This window comes from Oncorhynchus masou, chromosome 25 (genome assembly GCF_036934945.1).
Source record: "Oncorhynchus masou masou isolate Uvic2021 chromosome 25, UVic_Omas_1.1, whole genome shotgun sequence".
NCBI classification, from domain to species: Eukaryota; Metazoa; Chordata; class Actinopteri; order Salmoniformes; family Salmonidae; genus Oncorhynchus; species Oncorhynchus masou.
The window spans coordinates 10772662-10798776 of NC_088236.1; the positions used below are offsets into that span (position 1 = coordinate 10772662).

Consider the following 26115-nt stretch of genomic DNA (forward strand, 5'->3'; position numbering starts at 1 on the left):
CTGACTGAGAGACGTAGAGGACAGGACAGGTTAACTCTGACTGAGAGACGTAGAGGACAGGTTAACTCTGACTGAGAGACGTAGAGGACAGGTTAACTCTGACTGAGAGACGTAGAGGACAGGTTAACTCTGACTGAGAGACGTAGAGGACAGGACAGGTTAACTCTGACTGAGAGACGTAGAGGACAGGACAGGTTAACTCTGACTGAGAGACGTAGAGGACAGGACAGGTTAACTCTGACTGAGAGACGTAGAGGACAGGTTAACTCTGACTGAGAGACGTAGAGGACAGGACAGGTTAACTCTGACTGAGAGACGTAGAGGACAGGACAGGTTAACTCTGACTGAGAGACGTAGAGGACAGGTTAACTCTGACTGAGAGAAGTAGAGGACAGGACCATGTTAACCCAGGTTGTCATGGTGATATGTCAGAGGACTACAGATACATACAGGTAAAGTGCTTCAGATTATCCAGTGTTGGTTACAGAAGTAATGCAGTGTGTGTGTGTGTGAGTGTGTGCGAGTGTGTGTGTGTGAGTGTGTGCGAGTGTGTGTGCGTGAGTGTGTGTGTGTGTGACCGTGGCCATGTGTCCAATGAATTGGCTCTTCCTTGTGGCGTCTGTTGCATTTTTCAGATCAAACAGCCAGACAAGGTCTCCCCACAGACCTGGGTACACAAAACAGAGAGGCAGAACACAGAACAGAGAGGCAGAACACAGAACAGAGAGGCAGAACACAGAACAGAGAGGCAGAGGGAGAACACAGAACAGAGAGGCAGAGGGAGAACACAGAACAGAGAGGCAGAACACAGAACAGAGAGGCAGAACACAGAACAGAGAGGCAGAGGGAGAACACAGAACAGAGGGAGAACACAGAACACAGAACAGAGGCAGAACACAGAACAGAGAGGCAGAGGGAGAACACAGAACAGAGAGGCAGAGGCAGAACACAGAACATAGAGGCAGAACACAGAACAGAGAGGCAGAACACAGAACAGAGAGGCAGAACACAGAACAGAGAGGCAGAGGGAGAACACAGAACAGAGACAGAGGGAGAACACAGAACAGAGAGGCAGAGGGAGAACACAGAACAGAGAGGCAGAGGGAGAACACAGAACAGAGAGGCAGAACACAGAACAGAGAGGCAGAGGGAGAACACAGAACAGAGGCAGAACACAGAACAGAGGCAGAACACAGAACAGAGAGGCAGAGGGAGAACACAGAACAGAGAGGCAGAACACAGAACAGAGGCAGAACAGAGAGGCAGAGGGAGAACAGAGAACAGAGAGAGAACACAGAACAGAGAGGCAGAACACAGAGGCAGAGGGAGAACACAGAACAGAGAGGCAGAACACAGAGGCAGAGGGAGAACACAGAACAGAGAGGCAGAACACAGAGGCAGAGGGAGAACACAGAACAGAGAGGCAGAGGTAGAATGCAGAAGAGAGCGAGAGGAATGGAGAGAAGTAGGAAGAGAGAGAGATAGAGGCCAGTGTTTGAAGTGGTTGTTTACTGATGGGCTTCCTCCCAGTGATCAAAGCCTAATAGTTTCCTCTCTGCTGCTCTGGTCTGTCAGATATTCTATACAGAGACACAATCCCAGGTGCAACACTGAAGGGAAGATGATAAAAATAGAACAATTATCATGAAGAAAAAACAAAGAGATGTTCATGCCCAGGTGTTTCTATCTCAATAGTGTTTTCACCCCCTAAAGCCATTCAAGTCTTTCCTGGAGATTTGTGGGGATGTTTAAGTATGAATTACTCCAAGACGAGAGGTCAAACTATGAATGATTTAGACTAATCGTGCTAATGATACTTATGTAATAATAATAATTTTATTTACAAAGAGCTTCAAATTATTTTCTCTTAAAATGCTATATAGTAAACAGGTCACCTAATAATACAAATGAGAGAAGAGGAATTCAGAATATGCAAATAGAATGAGTCACTAATGAGATGACATCACAATAGACAGTGGGAGAATAGCTGGCCCAGTGGAGAGAGAGAGAACAGAGGGCTAGAGATGAGCCACGGCTCTGAGACACGACCCTGGCACTCCTAAACAGCCACTGTTTTATCAACACAAACAGCAAACTGAGACCCGTGACTGAGACTGGAACAATCAGCCTTTCTGCTTGGAGTGGACTGCTGTCTCTAGTGCTCTCTCTGTCTCTCTCTGTCTCTCTCTGTCTCTAGTGCTCTCTCTGTCTCTCTCTGTCTCTCTCTGTCTCGCTCTCTCGGGTGGTGAAGAGAGCTGAGAGGGGTCAGAGTCTTTTAGAATAGTAATCATAGACCTCACATGACTAGGAGAGGAGAAACATGAACACGTGGAGCGCCCACCTGCATCGATCCAATAATCTAACATGAAGGGCTTCCTCATGGAAATCACCCACAGTCAGACTAAATCAACGTACATAGAGTTGAAATAGGCCAACTCAAAAAACACTGTCCCTGTCAACTGATTTACCTCTAGGGAAGGAGGAGGGAGAATACATTTTAAAGTATTGGAACAAGGCCTGTCTCGGGTGTGGTCTGTCACTTCCTTAGTATTGGAACAAGGCCTGTCTCGGCTGTGGTCTGTCACTTCCTTAGTATTGGAACAAGGCCTGTCTCTGCTGTGGTCTGTCACTTCCTTAGTATTGGAACAAGGCCTGTCTCTGCTGTGGTCTGTCACTTCCTTAGTATTGGAACAAGGCCTGTCTCGGCTGTGGTCTGTCACTTCCTTAGTATTGGAACAAGGCCTGTCTCGGCTGTGGTCTGACACTTCCTTAGTATTGGAACAAGGCCTGTCTCGGCTGTGGTCTGACACTTCCTTAGTATTGGAACAAGGCCTGTCTCGGCTGTGGTCTGTCACTTCCTTGGTATTGGAACAAGGCCTGTCTCTGCTGTGGTCTGACACTTCCTTAGTATTGGAACAAGGCCTGTCTCTGCTGTGGTCTGTCACTTCCTTAGTATTGGAACAAGGCCTGTCTCGGCTGTGGTCTGTCACTTCCTTAGTATTGGAACAAGGCCTGTCTCTGCTGTGGTCTGTCACTTCCTTAGTATTGGAACAAGGCCTGTCTCTGCTGTGGTCTGTCACTTCCTTAGTATTGGAACAAGGCCTGTCTCTGCTGTGGTCTGTCACTTCCTTAGTATTGGAACAAGGCCTGTCTCGGCTGTGGTCTGTCACTTCCTTAGTATTGGAACAAGGCCTGTCTCTGCTGTGGTCTGTCACTTCCTTAGTATTGGAACAAGGCCTGTCTCGGCTGTGGTCTGTCACTTCCTTAGTATTGGAACAAGGCCTGTCTCGGCTGTGGTCTGTCACTTCCTTAGTATTGGAACAAGGCCTGTCTCGGCTGTGGTCTGTCACTTCCTTAGTATTGGAACAAGGCCTGTCTCGGCTGTGGTCTGTCACTTCCTTAGTATTGGAACAAGGCCTGTCTCGGCTGTGGTCTGTCACTTCCTTAGTATTGGAACAAGGCCTGTCTCGGTGGTCTGTCACTTCCTTAGTATTGGAACAAGGCCTCTGTCACTTCCTTAGTATTGGAACAAGGCCTGTCTCTGCTGTGGTCTGTCACTTCCTTAGTATTGGAACAAGGCCTGTCTCGACTGTGGTCTGTCACTTCCTTAGTATTGGAACAAGGCCTGTCTCGGCTGTGGTCTGTCACTTCCTTAGTATTGGAACAAGGCCTGTCTCTGCTGTGGTCTGTCACTTCCTTAGTATTGGAACAAGGCCTGTCTCGGCTGTGGTCTGTCACTTCCTTAGTATTGGAACAAGGCCAGTCTCGGCTGTGGTCTGTCACTTCCTTAGTATTGGAACAAGGCCTGTCTCGACTGTGGTCTGTCACTTCCTTAGTATTGGAACAAGGCCTGTCTCTGCTGTGGTCTGTCACTTCCTTAGTATTGGAACAAGGCCTGTCTCGGCTGTGGTCTGTCACTTCCTTAGTATTGGAACAAGGCCTGTCTCTGCTGTGGTCTGTCACTTCCTTAGTATTGGAACAAGGCCTGTCTCGGCTGTGGTCTGTCACTTCCTTAGTATTGGAACAAGGCCAGCCTTGGCTGTGGTCTGTCACTTCCTTAGTATTGGAACAAGGCCTGTCTCGGCTGTGGTCTGACACTTCCTTAGTATTGGAACAAGGCCTGTCTCGGCTGTGGTCTGACACTTCCTTAGTATTGGAACAAGGCCTGTCTCGGCTGTGGTCTGACACTTCCTTAGTATTGGAACAAGGCCTGTCTCGGCTGTGGTCTGACACTTCCTTAGTATTGGAACAAGGCCTGTCTCGGCTGTGGTCTGACACTTCCTTAGTATTGGAACAAGGCCTGTCTCGGCTGTGGTCTGACACTTCCTTAGTATTGGAACAAGGCCTGTCTCGGCTGTGGTCTGACACTTCCTTAGTATTGGAACAAGGCCTGTCTCTGCTGTGGTCTGTCACTTCCTTAGTATTGGAACAAGGCCTGTCTCGGCTGTGGTCTGTCACTTCCTTAGTATTGGAACAAGGCCTGTCTCAGCTGTGGTCTGTCACTTCCTTAGTATTGGAACAAGGCCTGTCTCGGCTGTGGTCTGTCACTTCCTTAGTATTGGAACAAGGCCAGTCTCGGCTGTGGTCTGTCACTTCCTTAGTATTGGAACAAGGCCTGTCTCGACTGTGGTCTGTCACTTCCTTAGTATTGGAACAAGGCCTGTCTCTGCTGTGGTCTGTCACTTCCTTAGTATTGGAACAAGGCCTGTCTCGGCTGTGGTCTGTCACTTCCTTAGTATTGGAACAAGGCCTGTCTCGGATGTGGTCTGACAGGGATTGCGTCCCAAATAGAACCCTATTCAGTAGTACACGACTACCCTATAGACCCTGGTCAAAAGTGGGTCACTATATAGTGTATAGGGTGGCATTTGGTAATCTGTGGAATATTTAACTCTCCCCCTGAGAAGAATTGTTTAAAAAAAAATATTTAACCTTTATTTAACTAGGCAAGTCAGTTAAGAACAAATTCTTATTTACAATGACAGCCAACTCCGGCCAAGCCCAGACGACGCTGGGCCAATTGTGCGCCGCCCTAAGGGACTCCCAATTACGGCTGGATGTGATGCAGACCGAATTCGAACCAGGTACTATAGTGATGCCTCTTGCACTGAGATGCAGTGCCTTAGACCACCGGGCCACACGGGAGCCCTCGGGAGCCCTGTGGACGAAGAGTGTGACAGATCTGACTACATGACCCCTGATAACCTCTAGAGGGATATATGCTGCCGTAAATGAACACATTCTGACATAACAGGTATTTCATATACTTTATATTTGTTCCTAAACTGTCTGTCTACAAAACGTACAGTTCATCCCCATCTGTGCACTCTGCTGAGTTACCAAAGACGTGATAAGAAACGAGCTATAATATAATATAACATATTATTTCATGAAGTTTCAAATCTTGACGCAAGTTCATCTAGAAAACTAGAAAGATGGAATCAACATAATCTGTGAGTGTCCTAATTATAGGGTGTGAGTGTTTCCGGCTGGTCAGTGTGTGTGTGTGTGTGAGTGAGTGTGTTGGTCAAAGCCAAAACGGCCCCCCGAGAGATTAGAACTGCCACGGCCTTCTGGGGGATTACAGCAGGGACCACCTGCTCCACTCTAAGGCAGTTGGAAACACAGACACGCCCTTATGTCTGCTCTGCCCATCTCTCTCCCCTGAGGGATGACTTCTACATAGTTATATATACACACTCTGTTTGTAATATGCATTTAAACACACAGTCACTCATAAAGTAGGCCTATAGTATCAGTCGGTATTAGCTCGCCTGTGGATGGGAAAAACAACCTGTGGTTACCTTGGTTACCGGATTGGCTCACAGCAAAAACATCACCTTTTCCAAATGCAATTTTCCCGTTGTCTGCTTACAATGACGGTACAAAACTACATTTATGGTCAGCAGGTAGCTTAGTGGTTAAGAGCGTGTGTGAAATATCACATTTACATAAGTATTCAGACCCTTTACTCAGTATTTTGTTGAAGCACCTTTGGCAGTGATTTTAAACTCAAGTCTTCTTGGGTATGACGCTACAAGCTAAGCACACCTGTATTTTGGGAGTTTATTTGGTTGGATGGGGAACATCGATGCACAGCTATTTTCAGGTCTCTCCAAAGATGTTCGATCGGGTTCGAGTCCGGGCTCTGGCTGGGCCACTCAAGGACATTCAGAGCCTTGTCCCGAAGCCACTCCTGTGTTGTCTTGGCTGTGTGCTTATGTTGTTGTCCTGTTGGAAGGTGAACCGTCGCCCTCGTCTGAGGTCCTGAGTGCTCTGGAACAGGTTTTCATCAAGGATCTCTCTGTACTTTGCTCCGTTCATCTTTCCCTCGATCCCGACAAGTCTCCCAGTCCCTGACACTGAAAAACATCCCCACAGCATGATGCTGCCCCCAACATGCTTCACCGTAGGGATGGTGCCAGATTTCCTCCAGATGTGACGCTTGGAATTTAGGCCAAAGTGTTCAATCTTGGTTTCATCAGACCAGAGATTATTGTGTGTGCCATGTCCAATCAATTGAATTTACCACAGGTGGACTCCAATCAAGTTGTAGAAACATCTCAAGGATGATCAATGGAAACAGGATGCACCTGAGCTCAATTTCAAGTCTCATAGTAGAAGGTCTGAATACTTTTGTAAATAAGGTATTTGATTTTTTTCTTCTAAAAAAACTGTTTTCGCTTTGTCATTATGGGGTATTGTGGGTAGATTGATGAGGATTTTTTTTAAATTATTTAATCCATTTTAGAATAATGCTAATGTGGAAAAAGAAAGGGACCTGAAGACTTTCCCCAGATATACCGTATAATGATATTTCCTACTGACTATATGTCCATCTAAACCCTGATATCATGACATAACAACTATTCCTGGACCTGAAAACTTTCCCAGATATACTGTATAATGATATTTCCTACTGACTGATCGTCATTTTTCAGATCCCCTAACAATACAGTTTGCAGGTCCATCTAAACCCTGATATTATGACATCACAACCATTCCTGGACCTGACTCCAACCACTCCTGGACCTGACTCCAACCATTCCTGGACCTGACTCCAACCACTCCTGGACCTGACTCCAACCATTCCTGGACCTGACTCCAACCATTCCTGGACCTGACTCCAACCATTCCTGGACCTGACTCCAACCATTCCTGGACCTGACTCCAACCTGACTCCAACCATTCCTGGACCTGACTCCAACCATTCCTGGACCTGACTCCAACCATTCCTGGACCTGACTCCAACCACTCCTGGACCTGACTCCAACCATTCCTGGACCTGACTCCAACCTGACTCCAACCATTCCTGGACCTGACTCCAACCATTCCTGGACCTGACTCCAACCATTCCTGGACCTGACTCCAACCACTCCTGGACCTGACTCCAACCATTCCTGGACCTGACTCCAACCATTCCTGGACCTGACTCCAACCATTCCTGGACCTGACTCCAACCATTCCTGGACCTGACTCCAACCATTCCTGGACCTGACTCCAACCATTCCTGGACCTGACTCCAAAAGCGAGCTGATGGACAGTACCTGAAACTATGTTCTATTGATTTTTTCCTCATGGCAGAGTCTGCACAGGGCTGAATGTTCAATATCTCATATTTTGGAAGCAAGTATTTTATATAGTAGCTTGAATTGAAACAAACGGATTGATGTGTTTTGGGACGAGTCTTGTCCTTATTGTAAAGATTTATGAAAACAAAAATTTGCTTTTTTTGTCAAGATTTAAGGTTAGGGTTAGACATTAGAGTTAGCAGTTAAGGTTAAGGTTAGGCTTAAGGTTAGGTTTAGTTTGTGATCATTAAAGAGCTTCCCCCAGAACAAGATTCATGACGAAAAATGCTAACCTTCGCCTCTTAAGGGGAAAGTAATCTAAAAGTAACTGAAAGCAATCAGATTATGTTACTGAGTTTAGGTAATCCAAACGTTACTGATTACAATTTTAGAAAGGTAACTAGTAACGGATTACATTTATAAACTAACCTACCCAGGGATCCTGAGCGGCGCAGCAGTCTAAGGCACTGCATCACAGTGCTGGAGGCATCACTACAGACCCGGGTCTTATCCCAGGCGGCGCACAATTGGCCCAGCGTTGTCCGTGTTAGGGGAGGGTTTGGCCGGGGTAGGCCGTCATTGTAAATAAGAATTTGTTCTTTAACTGACTTGCCTAGTCAAATAAAGGTGTAAAAAAATATATATACTGTAGCCTACATACTTTATATCTGGTTTTAGCCATTAAAGTTAACACAGTTATTATTAGTAAACACAGTTATTATTAGTAGACTGATTATTAGTAGACTGATGAGTAAGACGCGTATCAGTACTAATTCACCCAATTCATCCACCTTCCGGAGACACCTGAAACCCCACCTCTTCAAGGAATACCTAGGATAGGATAAAGCAATCCTTCTCACCCCCCCTTAAATGATTTAGATGCACTATTGTAAAGTGGCTGTTCCACTGATGTCAGAAGGTGAATTCACCAATTTGTAAGTCGCTCTGGATAAGAGCGTCTGCTAAATGACTTAAATGTAAATGTAAATTAGTATTTTATTATATTGCTGGGAGTGGCGGCTCGCCGCTGCTAAATGAATATAGGGGAAACACTGGTACAAGGCCTCTATAGGTGCTTCAGATATGTGTCATAGTGCTTATGAACACTTCATGAATGTGCAATAAAGCCTGCACAAGTAGTTTAAAGTGGGACCCTAGTTTTTATACTGGGGGATTTTATGTAATGCTAGACTGATGAATAAGACACCAGACTGATGAGTAAGACACTAGACTGATGAGTAAGACACTAGACTGGTGAATAAGACGCTAGACTGATGAGTAAGACGCTAGACTGATGAGTAAGACGCTAGACTGGTGAATAAGACGCTAGACTGATGAGTAAGACGCTAGACTGATGAGTAAGACGCTAGACTGGTGAATAAGACGCTAGACTGGTGAATAAGACGCTAGACTGATGAATAAGACGCTAGACTGGTGAATAAGACGCTAGACTGGTGAATAAGACGCTAGACTGGTGAATAAGACGCTAGACTGATGAGTAAGACACTAGACTGATGAGTAAGACACTAGACTGGTGAATAAGACGCTAGACTGATGAGTAAGACGCTAGACTGATGAGTAAGACGCTAGACTGGTGAATAAGACGCTAGACTGGTGAATAAGACGCTAGACTGATGAATAAGACGCTAGACTGATGAATAAGACGCTAGACTGATGAATAATAATAATAATATATAATAATAATATATCCCATTTAGCAGACGCTTTTGTCCAAAGCGACTTACAAGTCGGCTGGGGCCACTACTTTTACATATGGGTGGCTCCAGCGGGAATCGAACCCACTACGCTTGGCGTTGCAAGCGCCATGCTCTACCGACTGAGCCACACAGGACCCTAGAGTAAGACGCTAGACTGATGAATAAGACGCTAGACTGATGAATAAGACGCTAGACTGATGAATAAGACGCTAGACTGATGAATAAGACGCTAGACTGATGAGTAAGACACTAGACTGATGAGTAAGACACTAGACTGATGAATAAGACACTAGACTGGTGAATAAGACGCTAGACTGATGAGTAAGACACTAGACTGGTGAATAAGACGCTAGACCGATGAATAAGACACTAGACCGATGAATAAGACACTAGACTGATGAATAAGACACCAGACTGATGAATAAGACGCCAGACTGATGAATAAGACGCTAGACTGATGAGTAAGACACTAGACTGATGAATAAGACACTAGACTGATGAATAAGACACCAGACTGATGAATAAGACACTAGACTGATGAATAAGACACCAGACTGATGAATAAGACACCAGACTGATGAATAAGACACTAGACTGATGAATAAGACACCAGACTGATGAATAAGACACCAGACTGATGAATAAGACACTAGACCGATGAATAAGACGCTAGACTGATGAATTAGACGCTAGACTGATGAATAAGACGTTAGACTGATGAATAAGACACTAGACTGATGAATAAGACACCAGATTGATGAATAAGACGCTAGACTGATGAGTAAGACACTAGACTGATGAATAAGACACTAGACTGATGAATAAGACACCAGACTGATGAATAAGACACTAGACTGATGAATAAGACACCAGACTGATGAATAAGACGCTAGACTGATGAGTAAGACACTAGACTGATGAATAAGACACTAGACTGATGAATAAGACACCAGACTGATGATAAGACACCAGACTGATGAATAAGACACCAGACTGATGAATAAGACACCAGACTGATGAATAAGACACCAGACTGATGAATAAGACACCAGACTGATAAGACACTAGACTGATGAATAAGACACCAGACTGATGAATAAGACACTAGACTGATGAGTAAGACACTAGACTGATGAATAAGACGCTAGACTGGTGAATAAGACACCAGACTGATAAGACACTAGACTGATGAATAAGACACCAGACTGATGAATAAGACACTAGACTGATGAATAAGACACTAGACTGATGAATAAGACACCAGACTGATGAATAAGACACCAGACTGATGAATAAGACACCAGACTGATGAATAAGACACCAGACTGATGAATAAGACACCAGACTGATAAGACACTAGACTGATGAATAAGACACCAGACTGATGAATAAGACACTAGACTGATGAGTAAGACACTAGACTGATGAATAAGACGCTAGACTGGTGAATAAGACACCAGACTGATAAGACACTAGACTGATGAATAAGACACCAGACTGATGAATAAGACACTAGACTGATGAATAAGACACTAGACTAATGAATAAGACACTAGACTGATGAATAAGACACCAGACTGATGAATAAGACGCGTATCAGTACTAATTCATCCAACTGTTTTATTTGAATGAATACAGTAACTGTGTAAATTAACGCCATATGGCTGGGGTTGAGAGGATTTGAGGAGGGGAAGCTGCTGGGTGTCATGAGGTCAGCAATGTGATCATCCTCACCCTGTTATACACACACACACACAGAGAAATAAACACAAATATACTGTAAATGCATACAGATATTACTGTAAATGCATACAGCTATTCAACAACATATACACAAGTGTGCACACACAGACAAAGGTAATACCCGAGACCTCCAGCTCTCCTCTCCCAGTAATGATGTCCCGTATCCTGTGTCCCTAAGCTCTTCCTCTGCTGGGCTCAGACAGACAGACAGTAATGAGCCAAGCACAGAGAGCCTTCAGGGTGCGTCCACACACACAAAGACCGGAGCTCGCGCACACACACGAACGCACACGGTCAGCCTGGACCAGCCAAGGGGAGGGATGTTGAGACTTCAGCCATTATAGAATGTGTTGACACAATATTTCAACTAGATAGATATTTACACAACATTACATTACTACTTTAAATCCTTCATGTGTCTTATTGACAATAACACATAGCATGATAGTAGCCTTCTTATCTTGTACCATGGGGTGGTGTACTCTCTCCTTGACAAAAATATGATATGATTTTCGGCATGCTGAGGCAAGGTATTGGAAATAGACTAAATAACTATAATCTCCGGAAGTCTGGAAATATTGTCTCACTTTGCCATTCCATTACTGATAATTCCGATGTGCGCACTGTTTCTGTCAACAGCGCTCCGCGACTGCGTCAGGGCGATATTTTACAAAGTGCGAGTTCGACTTTTCAAACAGAATGACGATTTTTTTTTTACTCTTAAAAACGTTTAAATAGGCAATAAACACAATTGACAATCTATTCACACTCAACTCAGCTGCCTACAATAGCTGTCATTTGGAATAGATAGGCTAGATGATCTAACAGTAAATCAATAGGAATAGTCAACTACATATGATTATATAGCCCCTCTAAAGGAGGCATATAAACTGTGCAAATGCAAACGCAAATATTTGTCCCAATACTTCAGGCGTCATTCTTATTGGCCGGGAGGGTGAAAATCAACAGGTGAATTCACACGGTTGTAAACGCCATTGGTTGCTCCGTAAAGGCAGCCTATAGCCACTGGCCGTAAAACTCATCCAACATTTATTACTGTAGCACACTGCATATTCCTGTGACGCAGCGCATAACGATACAGAGATGGGGGCTAGGCTAAAAGTTGCAATCTATACTGTTAAAACTAGTTGACTTACTCCGACGTTTTCGCCTTTGCTTGAATACGCAGCCACTTTCCCGACTCCTTTCACAGGCATTCTGCTCTGTTAAAGTTGTGAAACCCTGTAGATTTATGTTATCCGTAAAGCAAGTGGCTTGTTATGGCTTGTAGAACTGGTATCTCTTAAAATATACCCTAGTCTTTAAAATGAAACGGCTTGTGACAGTGATCCTAGAAATTCATCGAGCTCGCTGCAGTTCCTCCGACGTCAGACTCTGTGTTCCTTTAAAATGATTATAGTGATTTCCGTGGGAGCCGAAACATTCTTGCCAACTGAGGAGCGACTTTCAACCCAGCCGGACTACTTTATGAATACAGACGGAGCGGGGGGGGGGGGGGTCTACTAATGTTACCCGTTTCTGTATCAACTTCAATGGGCATCTACAAACGGATCGAATGACTGGCAAATGTATTAGTACATTTTCTGCAATCGTCTTCCGATACAGAAAATGTTTCTATATATTTTGTACGGATAATATTTTACTCCACCCCTCTCTGGCAGTGTGGATTCTCCCGGAATGGATTCATCGATTTGAAAATGTTCTCTAAAGTTCAGTACAATTGTATCAAATCAATTCACTGGGGGCCTTGAAAGCCTGGTGTGATACACAGATTGCAGAGTTTCTATAAATAGACGTTTTAGCACAAAGTATAGTGCTCGGTGCACACAGCGAGTTACATATCTCCAGTAGCTTCGGTGTTATAACGATACATCCAGAATTCAAAAAGAAGAAACTTAAATCCTGTGAGGGAGACAGCCTGTAGTCTCGTATTGAACTTTCCTTTCCCCCCAAGAATGGATTCAAAGAATATCTCCGGTACAATTACAATATCTCTGATACCAGGGTTCCCAACTGACGACCCACGGGAACAGGGAGGAGTCAAGCGAAAGTGTTAGTTCAGGAACGTTTGTTTTTGTTTGAGGTATTCCAGTCAATCAATCAATCACATTTATTTATAAAAGCCCTTTTTACATCAGCCTATGTCACAAAGAGCTGTACAGAAACACAGGTTAAAACTCCAAACAGCAAGCAATGCAGAAGTCCTATACAATTAGCATATTTCCTATACAATTTGAATACCTCCTATACAATTAGCATATCTCCTATAGGATTCATGCACCTTGGTAGGACTGCAGGGCTGTCGAGTAAGTCGGCATTGGATTCAATAACGGTTATTTATCTCCATAAGGGTGTCAAGGTGCTTTGCAACGTATGTGTGTGTGTGTGTGTGAATGTGTGTGTGTCCATGTGCATTTCTACATGTACAGTACCAGTCAAATGATTGAACACACCTACTTATTCCAGGTTTTTTTAAACTATTTTCTACATTGTAGAATAATAGTGAAGACATCAAAGCAATGAAATTACACATATGGAATCATGTAGTAACCAAAAAAGTGTTAAATCAAAATATATTTTATATTTGAGATCCAGAAAAGAGCTGTTAAATTCTACAACCACCTAAAAGGAAGCGATTCCCAAACCTTCCATAACAAAGCCATCAACTACAGAGAGATGAACCTGGAGACGAGTCCCCTGAGCAAGCTGGTCCTGGGGCTCTGTTCACAAACACAAACAGACCTCACAGAGCCCCAGGACAGCAACACAATTAGACCCAACCAAATCATGAGAAAACAAAAAGATAATTACTTGACACATTGGAAAGAATTAACAAAAAAACTGAGCAAACTAGAATGATATTTGGCCCTAAACAGAGAGTACACAGTGGCAGAACACTTGACCACTGTGACTGACCCAAAGAATTTTGAATACAAACTCAATTTTGATATACTCCCATATCTACTGGGTGAAATACCAGTGTGCCATCACAGCAGCAAGATTTGTGACCTGTTGCCACAAGAAAAGGGCAACTAGTGAAGAACAAACACCATTGTAAAAACAACCCATATTTATGTTTATTTATTTTCCCCTTTGTACTTTAACTATTTGCACATCGTTACAACACTTTATCTAGCCATAATATAACATTTAAAAAGCCTCTAATCATTTGGAACTTTTGTGAGTGTAATGTTTATTGTTCATTTTTGATTGTTTGTTTATTTAACTTTTATTTATTATCTATTTCACTTGCTTTGGCAATGTTAACATACGTTTATCATGCCAATATAGCCCCTTGAATTGAATTAAGAGGAAGAGAGAAGGGGGGGTCGAAGAGAGGAAGAGAGGGGGAGAGAGGAAGAGAGGAAGAGAGAGAGGGAAAGGGAGAGGGAGAAAGGGGTTTGAAGAGAGCGAGCTGTCGTTATTGAAGGGGGCAGACAGAGTGATGCTTGTCTAACCCTGGGATCTACTGTACAGTAGGTGTAGGTGTGTGGGTGACTGTCTGTGAGACCTAAAATGTTAACTAACCCTGGCAACCAACCCTCCCCTCCTCCCAACCAAACCCTGACAACCAACCCTCCCCTCCTCCCAACCAACCCTCCCCTCCTCCCAACCAACCCCCCCCTCCTCCCAACCAACCCCCCCCTCCTTCCAACCAAACCCTCCCAACCAACCCTCCCCTCCTCCCAACCAACCCCCCCCTCCTCCCAACCAAACCCTCCCAACCAACCCTCCCCTCCTCCCAACCAACCCTCTCCTCCTCCCAACCAACCCTCCCCTCCTCACAACCAACCCTCCCCTCCTCCCAACCAACCCCCCTCCTCCCAACCAAACCCTCCCAACCAACCCTCCCCTCCTCCCAACCACCCCCCCCTCCTCCCAACCAAACCCTCCCAACCAACCCTCCCCTCCTCCCAACCAACCCCCCTCCTCCCAACCAAACCCTCCCAACCAACCAACCCTCCTCCCAACCAACCCTCCCCTCCTCCCAACCAAACCCTCCCAACCAACCCTCCCCCCTCCTCCCAACCAAACCCTCCCAACCAACCCTCCCCTCCTCCCAACCAACCCTCCCCCCTCCTCCCAACCAAACCCTCCCAACCAACCCTCCCCTCCCCTCCCCCCAACCAAACCCTGCAGGTAGAAATCCCTACAGTCCTGCTGCTTCCCTGCCCCAAAAAACATATACCTCCCGAATAGCTACAGTCAAAGTATCTGACAGTAGAAACGGATGACAAAGTTTTACCATAGCACAGGGTGCCTGCCTCAGATAATAGCGTCAGCAAAACATATAAATGATTTAAAGTAAAGGAGCCTAAATACAGCCACGCATACCAAAGCCCAAGCGCGCGTGACATGTTTTACCAGGCACAGTGTAATCCCAGTGCAGGCAGGGCCAGGCAGGCGCTGTGGCTGAGGCTGGGACTGAAGGCCAGGATGTTCATAGAGACAGCAGGGAAGTTTGTCCCATATTGGAAGATGGTTAGTGCTATTCGGAATCCTTGGGACGTCCCTGCCCAAGATGAATGCACTAACTGTAAGTGGCTGAGCGTCTGCTAAATTACTAAAATGTCAACATAGTAACCCTAGCCCTAACCTTAACCTTTACCCTAGCCCTAACCTTAATTGTCAGAGACTCCAGTAAGCCAAGTTATAGACTGTTTTCTCTACTGCAGCACGGCAAGCGGTACCGGAGCACCAAGTCTAGGACCAAAAGGCTCCTCAACAGCTTCTACCTCCAAACCATTAGACCGCTGAACAATTCATAAAATCGCCACAGGACAATTTACATTGACGACCCCCCCTCCCCTTAGTACACTGCTGCTACTTGCTGTTTGTTATCTACGCATAGTCATTTCGCCCCCACCTACATGTACAGATTACCTCAACTATCCTGTACTCCTGCACACTGACTCTGTAACGGTGCCCCTGTATATAGCCTCATTATTGTTATTCTTATTGTGTTACTTTTTATTATTACTTTTTATTTTAGTCCACCTGGTAAATATTTTCTTCTTCTTGAACTGCACTGTTGGTTAAGGGCTTGTAACTAAGCATTTCACTGTAAAGTCTACACTTGTTGTATTCTGCGCATGTGACAAATAAAGTTTGATTTGATTTGATTTTGAACCATAATCTTAACCCTAAACTTAACCATTACCTTAACCCTAACCCATACCTTAACCCTTATCTTAACCCTTACCTCAACCCTTATCTTATCCTTAACCCTTACCTTAACCTTAACCCTTACCTCAACCCTTACCTTAACACTTACCTTTACCTTAACCCTAAACTTAACCTTAACCTTAACTGTTTAAAATGTAAACTGAAATGAGGCAACGTCAGAGTTGGGACGTCCCACGGTTTAGCTTGATCACGAGTAGGGAGCCTTGTTGTCATTGTCACCAGCCAGGACGTCCGTTGTGTGACCCCTAACCTTCTCTGTTCCGCATGGGGTCTCCCTCACTTCCCATTAGCGTTACACTGTTACATGCACAGGGCCGGGATGGGGGGTGATGGTGCTAAACACAGGGTCAGGGCTGGGGGATGATGGTGCTAAACACAAGGCCGGGGCTGGGGGGTGATGGTGCTAAACACAAGGCCGGGGCTGGGGGATGATGGTGCTAAACACAAGGCCGGGGCTGGGGGGTGATGGTGCTAAACACAGGGTCAGGGATGGGGGGGTGATGGTGCTAAACACATGGCCGGGGCTGGGGGGTGATGGTGCTAAACACAAGGCAGGGGCTGGGGGTGATGGTGCTAAACACAAGGCAGGGGCTGGGGGGTGATGGTGCTAAACACAGGGCCAGGGATGGGGGGTGATGGTGCTAAACACAGGGTCAGGGATGGGGGGTGATGGTGATAAACACAAGGCTAGGGCTGGGGGGTGATGGTGCTAAACACAGGGTCAGGGATGGGGGGTGATGGTGCTAAACACAGGGTCAGGGATGGGGGTGATGGTGATAAACACAAGGCAGGGGCTGGGGGGTGATGGTGCTAAACACAAGGCCAGGGATGGGGGGTGATGGTGCTAAACACAGGGCCAGGGATGGGGGGTGATGGTGCTAAACACAGGGCCAGGGATGGGGGGTGATGGTGCTAAACACAGGGACAGGGATGGGGGGTGATGGTGCTAAACACAGGGCCAGGGATGGGGGGTGATGGTGCTAAACACAGGGCCAGGGATGGGGGGTGATGGTGCTAAACACAGGGCCAGGGATGGGGGGTGATGGTGCTAAACACAGGGCCAGGGATGGGGGGTGATGGTGCTAAACACAGGGCCAGGGATGGGGGTGATGGTGCTAAACACAGGGTCAGGGATGGGGGTGATGGTGCTAAACACAGGGTCAGGGATGGGGGGTGATGGTGCTAAACACATGGCCGGGGCTGGGGGGTGATGGTGCTAAACACAAGGCAGGGGCTGGGGGGTGATGGTGCTAAACACAGGGTCAGGGATGGGGGGTGATGGTGCTAAACACAAGGCTAGGGCTGGGGGGTGATGGTGATAAACACAGGGGCCGCTGGGGGGAACTGGGGGTGGCCAGTGGGGCTGAGCTGGGGAACCAGTGGGTGTGTGTGGTGTGCTGTTGGAGGTCATGGTGCTGTTCGTGGTGGTGTGTGCACGCGTGTGTTTGCGTGTGTGAGAGAAAGAGAGAAAGAGTCACAGTCTATCTGAACAGAGCAATACTCAATCATGAGGCATCAAAGCCAAAGGAACTGAGTAATATTAAGAAATGCTGTAGATGGAGGGAAGGTCGTTTGGAAACCTACCAAAAAACACTTAGGCAACAACAAATTCAATCCCTTTTAGACAACTTCCTGGATAAAATGTTCCACTGTAATAGTGAAGGTGTAAACTTGGCAGTAGAAAATCTTGATAGTATATTGACTTCCCAGTCAAATCTAAAACTCTCAAATAGACAACCGAAGAAAATGAACAACAATGAGAAATGGTTTGTTGAAGGATGCAACAACCTAAGAAATAAATTAAGAAACCTGTCCAACCAAGAACATAGAGACCCAGAAAACCTGAGTCTACGCCTTCACTATGGTGAATCACTAAAACAATACAGAAATACACTACGGAAAAAGAAGGAACAGCACATCAGAAATCAGCTCAATGTAATTGAAGAATCCATAAACTCAAACCACTTCTGGGAAAATTGGAAAACACGAAACAAAAAACAACACGAATAATTATCTATCCAAAATGGAGATGTGTGAATAAACCACTTCTCCAATCCCTTTAGCTCTATAACAAAGAATAAAGAGCAAAAACATATACATGATCAATTACACATCTTAGAATCAGCTATTAAAGACTACCAGAACCCACTGGATTCTCCAATTACATTGAATGACCTACAGGACAAAATACAAACCCTCCAACCCAAAAAGGCCTGTGGTGTTGATGGTATACTCAATGAAATGATCAAATATACAGACAACAAATTCCAATTGGCTATACTAAAACTCTTTAACATCATCCTTAGCTCTGGCATCTTCCCCAATATTTGGAACCAAGGACTGAGCACCCAAATCCACAAAAGTGGAGACAAATTTGACCCCATTAACTACTGTGGGATATGCGTCAACAGCAACCTTGGGAAAATCCTCTGCATTATCATTAACAGCAGACTTCTACATTTCCTCAGTGAAAACAATGTACCAAAGTATCATACAACAGACCACGTATTCACTCTGCACACCCTAATTGACAAACAAACAAACAAACAAACCAAAACAAAGTCAAAGTCTTCTCATGCTTTGATGATTTCAAAAAAGCTTTCGACTCAATTTGGCATAAGGGTCTGCTATACAAACTGATGGAAAGGGTCTGCTATACAAACTGATGGAAAGTGGTGTTGGGGGAAAAACATACAACATTATGAAATCCATGTATATAAACAACAAGTGTGCGGTTAAAATAGGCAAAAAACATACACATTTCTTCCCACAGGGCCGTGGGGTGAGACTCCAAGTCAATCACACTTCTGTGAAATCAAACTGTCCACTTCGGAAGCAACACTGATTGACAATAAATTTCACATGCTGTTGTGCAAATGGAATAAATAACAGGTGGAAATGATAGGCAATAAGCAAGACACCCCCAATAAAGGAGTGGTTCTGCAGGTGGTGACCACAGACCACTTCTCAGTTCCTATGCTTCCTGGCTGATGTTTTGGTCACTTTTGAATGCTGGCGGTGCTTTCACTCTAGTGGTAGCACGAGACGGAGTCTACAACCCACACAAGTGGCTCAGGTAGTGCAGCTCATCCAGGATGGCACATCAATGCAAGCTGTGGCAAGAAGGTTTGCTGTGTCTGTCAGCGTAGTGTCCAGAGCACGGAGGCGCTACCAGGAGACAGGCCAGTACATCAGGAGACGTGGAGGAGGCCGTAGGAGGGAAACAATTCAGCAGCAGGACCACTACCTCCGCATTTGTGCAAGGAGGAGCACTGCCAGAGCCCTGCAAAATGACCTCCAGCAGGCCACAAATGTGCATGTGTCTGCTCAAACGGTCAGAAACAGACTAAATGAGGGTGGTATGAGGGCCCGACGTCCACAGGTGGGGGTTGTGCTTACAGCCCAACACCATGCAGGAAGTTTGGCATTTGCCAGAGAACACCAAGATTGGCAAATTCGCCACTGGCGCCCTGTGCTCTTCACAGATGAAAGCAGGTTCACACTGAGCACATGTGACAGACGTGACAGAGTCTGAAGACGCCGTGGAGAACGTTCTGCTGCCTGCAACATCCTCCAGCATGACCGGTTTGGCGGTGGGTCAGTCATGGTGTGGGGTGGCATTTCTTTGGGGGGCCCGCACAGCCCTCCATGTGCTCGCCAGAGGTAGTCTGACTGCCATTAGGTGCCAAGATGAGATCCTCAGACCCCTTGTGAGACCATATGCTGGTGCGGTTGGCCCTGGGTTCCTCCTAATGCAAGACAATGCTAGACGTCATGTGGCTGGAGTGTGTCAGCAGTTCCTGCAAGAGGAAGGCATTGATGCTATGGACTGGCCCGCCCGTTCCCCAGACCTGAATCCAATTGAGCACATCTGGGACATCATGTCTCGCTCCATCCACCAACGCCACGTTGCACCACAGACTGTCCAGGAGTTGGCGGCTGCTTTAGTCCAGGTCTGAGAGAAGATCCCTCAGGAGACCATCAGCCACCTCATCAGGAGCATGCCCAGGCATTGTAGCGAGGTCATACAGGCACATGGAGGCCACACACACTACTGAGCCTCATTTGGACTTGTTTTAAGGACATTACATCAAAGTTGGATCAGCCTGTAGTGTGGTTTTCCACTTTAATTTTGAGTGTGACTCCAAATCCAGACCTCCATGGGTTGATACATTTGATTTCCATTGCTAATTTCTGTGTGATTTTGTTGTCAGCACATTCAACTATGTAAAGAAAAAAGTATTTAATAAGAATATTTCATTCATTCAGATCTAGGATGTGTTATTTTAGTGTTCCCTTTATTTTTTTGAGCAGTGTATATATCAACGAATTGGCGATGGCACTAGAACAGTCCGCAGTACCCAGCCTCACCCTACAGGAATCTGAAGTCAAATGTCTATTGTTTGCTGATGACCTGGTGCTTCTGTCACCAACCAAGGAGGGCCTACAGCAGCACCTAGATTTTCTGCACAGATTCTGCCAGACCTGGGCCCTGACAGTAAATCTCAGTAAGACCAAAATAATGGTGTTCCAAAAAAGGTCCAGTCGCCAGGACCACAAATACAAATTCCATCTAGACACCGTTGCCCTAGAGCACAAAAAAAAACTATACATACCTTGGCCAAAACATCACAGGTAACTTCCACAAACCTGTGAACGATCTGAGCGACAAGGCAAGAAGGACCTTCTATGCCATCAAAAGGAACATAAAATTCGACACACCAATTAGGATGTGGCAAAAAATACTTGAATCAGTTATAGAACCCATTTCCCTTTATGGTTGTGAGGTCTGGGGTCTGCTCACCAACCAAGACTTCACAAAATGGGACAAACACCAAATTGAGACTCTGCATGCAGAATTCTGCAAAAATGTAGAACATAGAAAACTTAGAACACCAAATAACGCATGCAGAGCAGAATTAGGCCGATACCCGCTAATGATCAAAATCCAGAAAAAATCTGTTAAATTCTACAACCACCTAAAAGCAATTCCCAAACCTTCCATAACAAAGCCATCACCTACAGAGAGATGAACCTGGAGAAGAGTCCCCTAAGCAAGCTGGTCCTGGGGCTCTGTTCACAAACACAAACACAAACACACCCCACAGAGCCCCAGGACAGCAACACAATTAGATCCAACCAAATCATGAGAAAACAAAAAGATAATTACTCTGACACGTTGGAAAGAATTAACAACAAAACAGAGCAAACTTGAATACTATTTGGCCCTAAACAGAGTACACAGTGGCAGAATACCTGACCACTGTGACTGACCCAAACTTAAGGAAAGCTTTGACTATGTACAGACTCAGTGAGCATAGCCTTGCTATTGAGAAAGGCCGTCGTGGGCAGACCTGGCTCTCAAGAGAAGACAGACTATGTGCTCACTGCCCACAAAATGAGGTGGAAACTGAGCTGTACTTCCTAACCTCCTGCAAAATGTATGATCATATTAGAGACACATATTTCCCTCAGATTACACAGACTCACAAAGAATTTGAAAACAAAACCGATTTTGATAAACTCCCATATCTACTGGGTGAAATTCCACAGTGTGCATCACAGCAGGAATATTTGTAATCTGTTGCCACAAGAAAAGGTCAACCAGTGAAGAACAAACACCATTGTAAATACAACCCATATCTATGCTTATTTATTTTCCCTTGTGTACTTTAACCATTTGTATATCGGTACAACACTGTATATATACATAATATGACATTAGTAATGTCTTTATTATTTTGGAACTTCAGTATGAGTAATGTTTACTGTTCATTTCACTTTTGTATATTATCTACCTCACTTGCTTTGTCAATGTTAACATGTGTTTCCCATGACAATAAAGCCCCTTGAATTGAATTGAATTGAGAGAGAGAGAGAGAGAGAGAGCGAGAGAGAGAGAGAGAGAGAAAGAAAGAGAGAGAGAAAGAGACGGACAGAAAGAGAGAAATAGAGACAGAGAGAGAGAGAGAAAGAGAGAGAGAGAGAGAGAGAGAGAGAGAGAGAGAGAGAGAGAGAGAGAGAGAGAGAGAGAGAAAGAAAGACAGAGAGAGAGAAAGAGAGACAGAAAGGGAGACAAGTTGAGCACCTGGAGCATCAGCATTTGTGGGTTCGATTACAAGCTCAAAATGGCCAGAAACAAAGACCTTTCTTCTGAAACTCATCAGTCTATTCTTGCTCTGAGAAATGAAGGCTATTCCATGCGAGAAATTGCCAAGAAACTGAAGATGTCATACAACGCTGTGTACTACTCCCTTCACAGAACAGCCCAAACTGTCTCTAACCAGAACAGAAAGAGGAGTGGGAGGCCCCGGTGCACAACTGAGCAAGAGGACAAAGTACATTAGAGTGTTTAGTTTGAGAAACAGACGCCTCACAAGTCCTCAACTGGCAGCTTCGTTAAATAGTACCCTCAAAACACCAGTCTCAATGTCAACAGTGAAGAGGCAACTCCGGGGAGCTGGCCTTCTAGGCAGAGTTCCTGGAATCAAACCCACAAATGCTGATGCTCCAGATACTTAACTAGTCTAAAGAAGGCCAGGTTTATTACTCAGGACAACAGTTTTCAGATGTGTTAACATAATTGCGAAAGTGTTTTCTAATGATCAATTAGCCTTTTAAAATTATAAATTAGCTAACACAACGTCCCATTGGAACACAGGAGTGATGGTTGCTGATAATGGGCCTCTGTACGCCTATGTAGATATTCCATTAGAAATCAGACGTTTCCAGCTACAATAGTCATTTACAACATTAACAATGTCTACACTGTATTTCTGATCAATGTGAGGTGATTTTAATGGACAAAAACGTTGCTTTTCTTTAAAAAACAAGGACATTTCTGAATGACCCCAAACTTTTGAACGGTAGTGTAGGTCAACTATCAAGTGAACTCCAATGACCTTTCCTGTCATTTTCACACGGAAGTGTCCCACACAGAGAGAGTAAAGAATACAACACAACACCCATGCAATACAAACATCAACAGTACACACTGAACTGTGTGTGTGTGTGTGTTTGTCTGCCTCTAGGAGAGAGCAATAAGCTAGTCTGTGTTGACTGGCCGTGCTTGACAGATATCCTAGGAGTCTGCTGCGTTAATAAGAGACAGACAGACATCTCGCTCTCTTAAATACATCCTCTGTGTTCGCTGTGGGTCAGTAAATGTCTGACTGGCTACTGTGTGTTGGTTGTACTGTGTTGGTGACCTCTAGAGGTTAGGAGAGGACATGAAAGGAGAGCTCAGACAACACTGGAGGGTACATTAAATACATTAAACCATATCCTGAAATATAGAATATCTGTGTGGGAAACATTAAATTATATCCTGATTAGTGCGGCTGTGTTGATTGATGTGTTTAGTCTCCCTGCAGCACAGCACAGGGAGTTTGGGGATTCTAAATCTACAGCGTAGTACAATATTCTATATTTTCAGGATATGATTTATCTCTGTGAGAGAAACATTAGATAAGCCACGTATTTATAAATCTCACAGGTGTTAAGTGTATATCAACTGATAGTACTGTTTTACGTGCATAATTAATTCAATGTGATGCAACACTGAACTGTGTGTGTGTTCCTTTTACATGCTCCTTTTGGAGAAACAGTAAATAGTGTCTGTACAGTTTCAGTCAGATTAAAATGTGTTTAATTGTGGCCGAGCTTTCGATCAGTCGACCTTTATCAGAGTAACCAGTGCGTGTGAGTGTACGCGCGTGTGTGTGACTTACATCACTAATGGGTGGTGGCTTTTCAAAAATAATTAGTGGGAGTTTAATATGTAGAGCCTCACGCAACACTGATGACTAATAAACCAAACAGAAAGAAATAGATCATACAAACATGGTCATATGTTACATGAGAGAGACGTTGTCCCGACTTGTGAGGGAGAGACACTGTCTCTACACAGTAGGACATGTCCAATCAACAGACACTGTCTCTACACAGTAGGACATGTCCAATCAACAGACACTGTCTCTACACAGTAGGACATGTCCAATCAACAGACACTGTCACTACACAGTAGGACATGTCCAATCAACAGACACTGTCTCTACACAGTAGGACATGTCCAATCAACAGACACTGTCTATACACAGTAGGACATGTCCAATCAACAGACACTGTCTATACACAGTAGGACATGTCAAATCAACAGACACTGTCTATACACAGTAGGACATGTCCAATCAACAGACACTGTCTATACACAGTAGGACATGTCAAATCAACAGACACTGTCACTACACAGTAGGACATGTCCAATCAACAGACACTGTCTATACACAGTAGGACATGTCCAATCAACAGACACTGTCTATACACAGTAGGACATGTCCAATCAACAGACACTGTCTCTACACAGTAGGACATGTCCAATCAACAGACACTGTCTATACACAGTAGGACATGTCCAATCAACAGACACTGTCTATACACAGTAGGACATGTCCAATCAACAGACACTGTCACTACACAGTAGGACATGTCCAATCAACAGACACTGTCTATACACAGTAGGACATGTCCAATCAACAGACACTGTCTATACACAGTAGGACATGTCCAATCAACAGACACTGTCTCTACACAGTAGGACATGTCAAATCAACAGACACTGTCACTACACAGTAGGACATGTCCAATCAACAGACACTGTCACTACACAGTAGGACATGTCCAATCAACAGACAGTGTCACTACACAGTAGGACATGTCCAATCAACAGACACTGTCTATACACAGTAGGACATGTCCAATCAACAGACACTGTCTATACACAGTAGGACATGTCCAATCAACAGACACTGTCTCTACACAGTAGGACATGTCCAATCAACAGACACTGTCTCTACACAGTAGGACATGTCCAATCAACAGACACTGTCTATACACAGTAGGACATGTCAAATCAACAGACACTGTCTCTACACAGTAGGACATGTCCAATCAACAGACACTGTCTATACACAGTAGGACATGTCCAATCAACAGACACTGTCTATACACAGTAGGACATGTCAAATCAACAGACACTGTCTCTACACAGTAGGACATGTCCAATCAACAGACACTGTCTATACACAGTAGGACATGTCAAATCAACAGACACTGTCTCTACACAGTAGGACATGTCCAATCAACAGACACTGTCTATACACAGTAGGACATGTCCAATCAACAGACACTGTCTATACACAGTAGGACATGTCAAATCAACAGACACTGTCTCTACACAGTAGGACATGTCCAATCAACAGACACTGTCTATACACAGTAGGACATGTCAAATCAACAGACACTGTCTCTACACAGTAGGACATGTCCAATCAACAGACACTGTCACTACACAGTAGGACATGTCCAATCAACAGACACTGTCTATACACAGTAGGACATGTCCAATCAACAGACACTGTCTATACACAGTAGGACATGTCCAATCAACAGACACTGTCTCTACACAGTAGGACATGTCCAATCAACAGACACTGTCTATACACAGTAGGACATGTCCAATCAACAGACACTGTCTATACACAGTAGGACATGTCCAATCAACAGACACTGTCACTACACAGTAGGACATGTCAAATCAACAGACACTGTCTATACACAGTAGGACATGTCAAATCAACAGACACTGTCACTACACAGTAGGACATGTCCAATCAACAGACACTGTCTATACACAGTAGGACATGTCCAATCAACAGACACTGTCTCTACACAGTAGGACATGTCCAATCAACAGACACTGTCTCTACACAGTAGGACATGTCCAATCAACAGACACTGTCTATACACAGTAGGACATGTCCAATCAACAGACACTGTCACTACACAGTAGGACATGTCCAATCAACAGACACTGT

The 26115-nt window shown here is 44.8% G+C and overlaps 1 protein-coding gene and 1 long non-coding RNA gene across 3 annotated transcripts in view; one reads left to right on the plus strand and one right to left on the minus strand.

Moving 5' to 3' along the window:
- The window catches only part of LOC135513772 (uncharacterized), a 244581-nt gene that overhangs the window by 126000 nt on the left and 92466 nt on the right, over positions 1–26115 (plus strand). The gene's annotated exons all lie outside the window — the stretch shown is intronic.
- Positions 1–26115, minus strand: part of LOC135513769 (tight junction protein ZO-2-like) — a 211121-nt gene that overhangs the window by 105282 nt on the left and 79724 nt on the right. The window contains exon 1 of one of the 2 annotated variants that reach the window (XM_064936684.1): positions 12190–12512. The exons of the other annotated variant lie outside the window; for it this stretch is intronic. Within the exon in view, the coding sequence (XP_064792756.1) occupies positions 12190–12249 (60 nt within the window). The 5' untranslated portion in view covers positions 12250–12512. Of the gene's footprint in view, positions 1–12189; positions 12513–26115 lie in introns of those variants that run through there. 2 annotated transcript variants of the gene reach the window in all.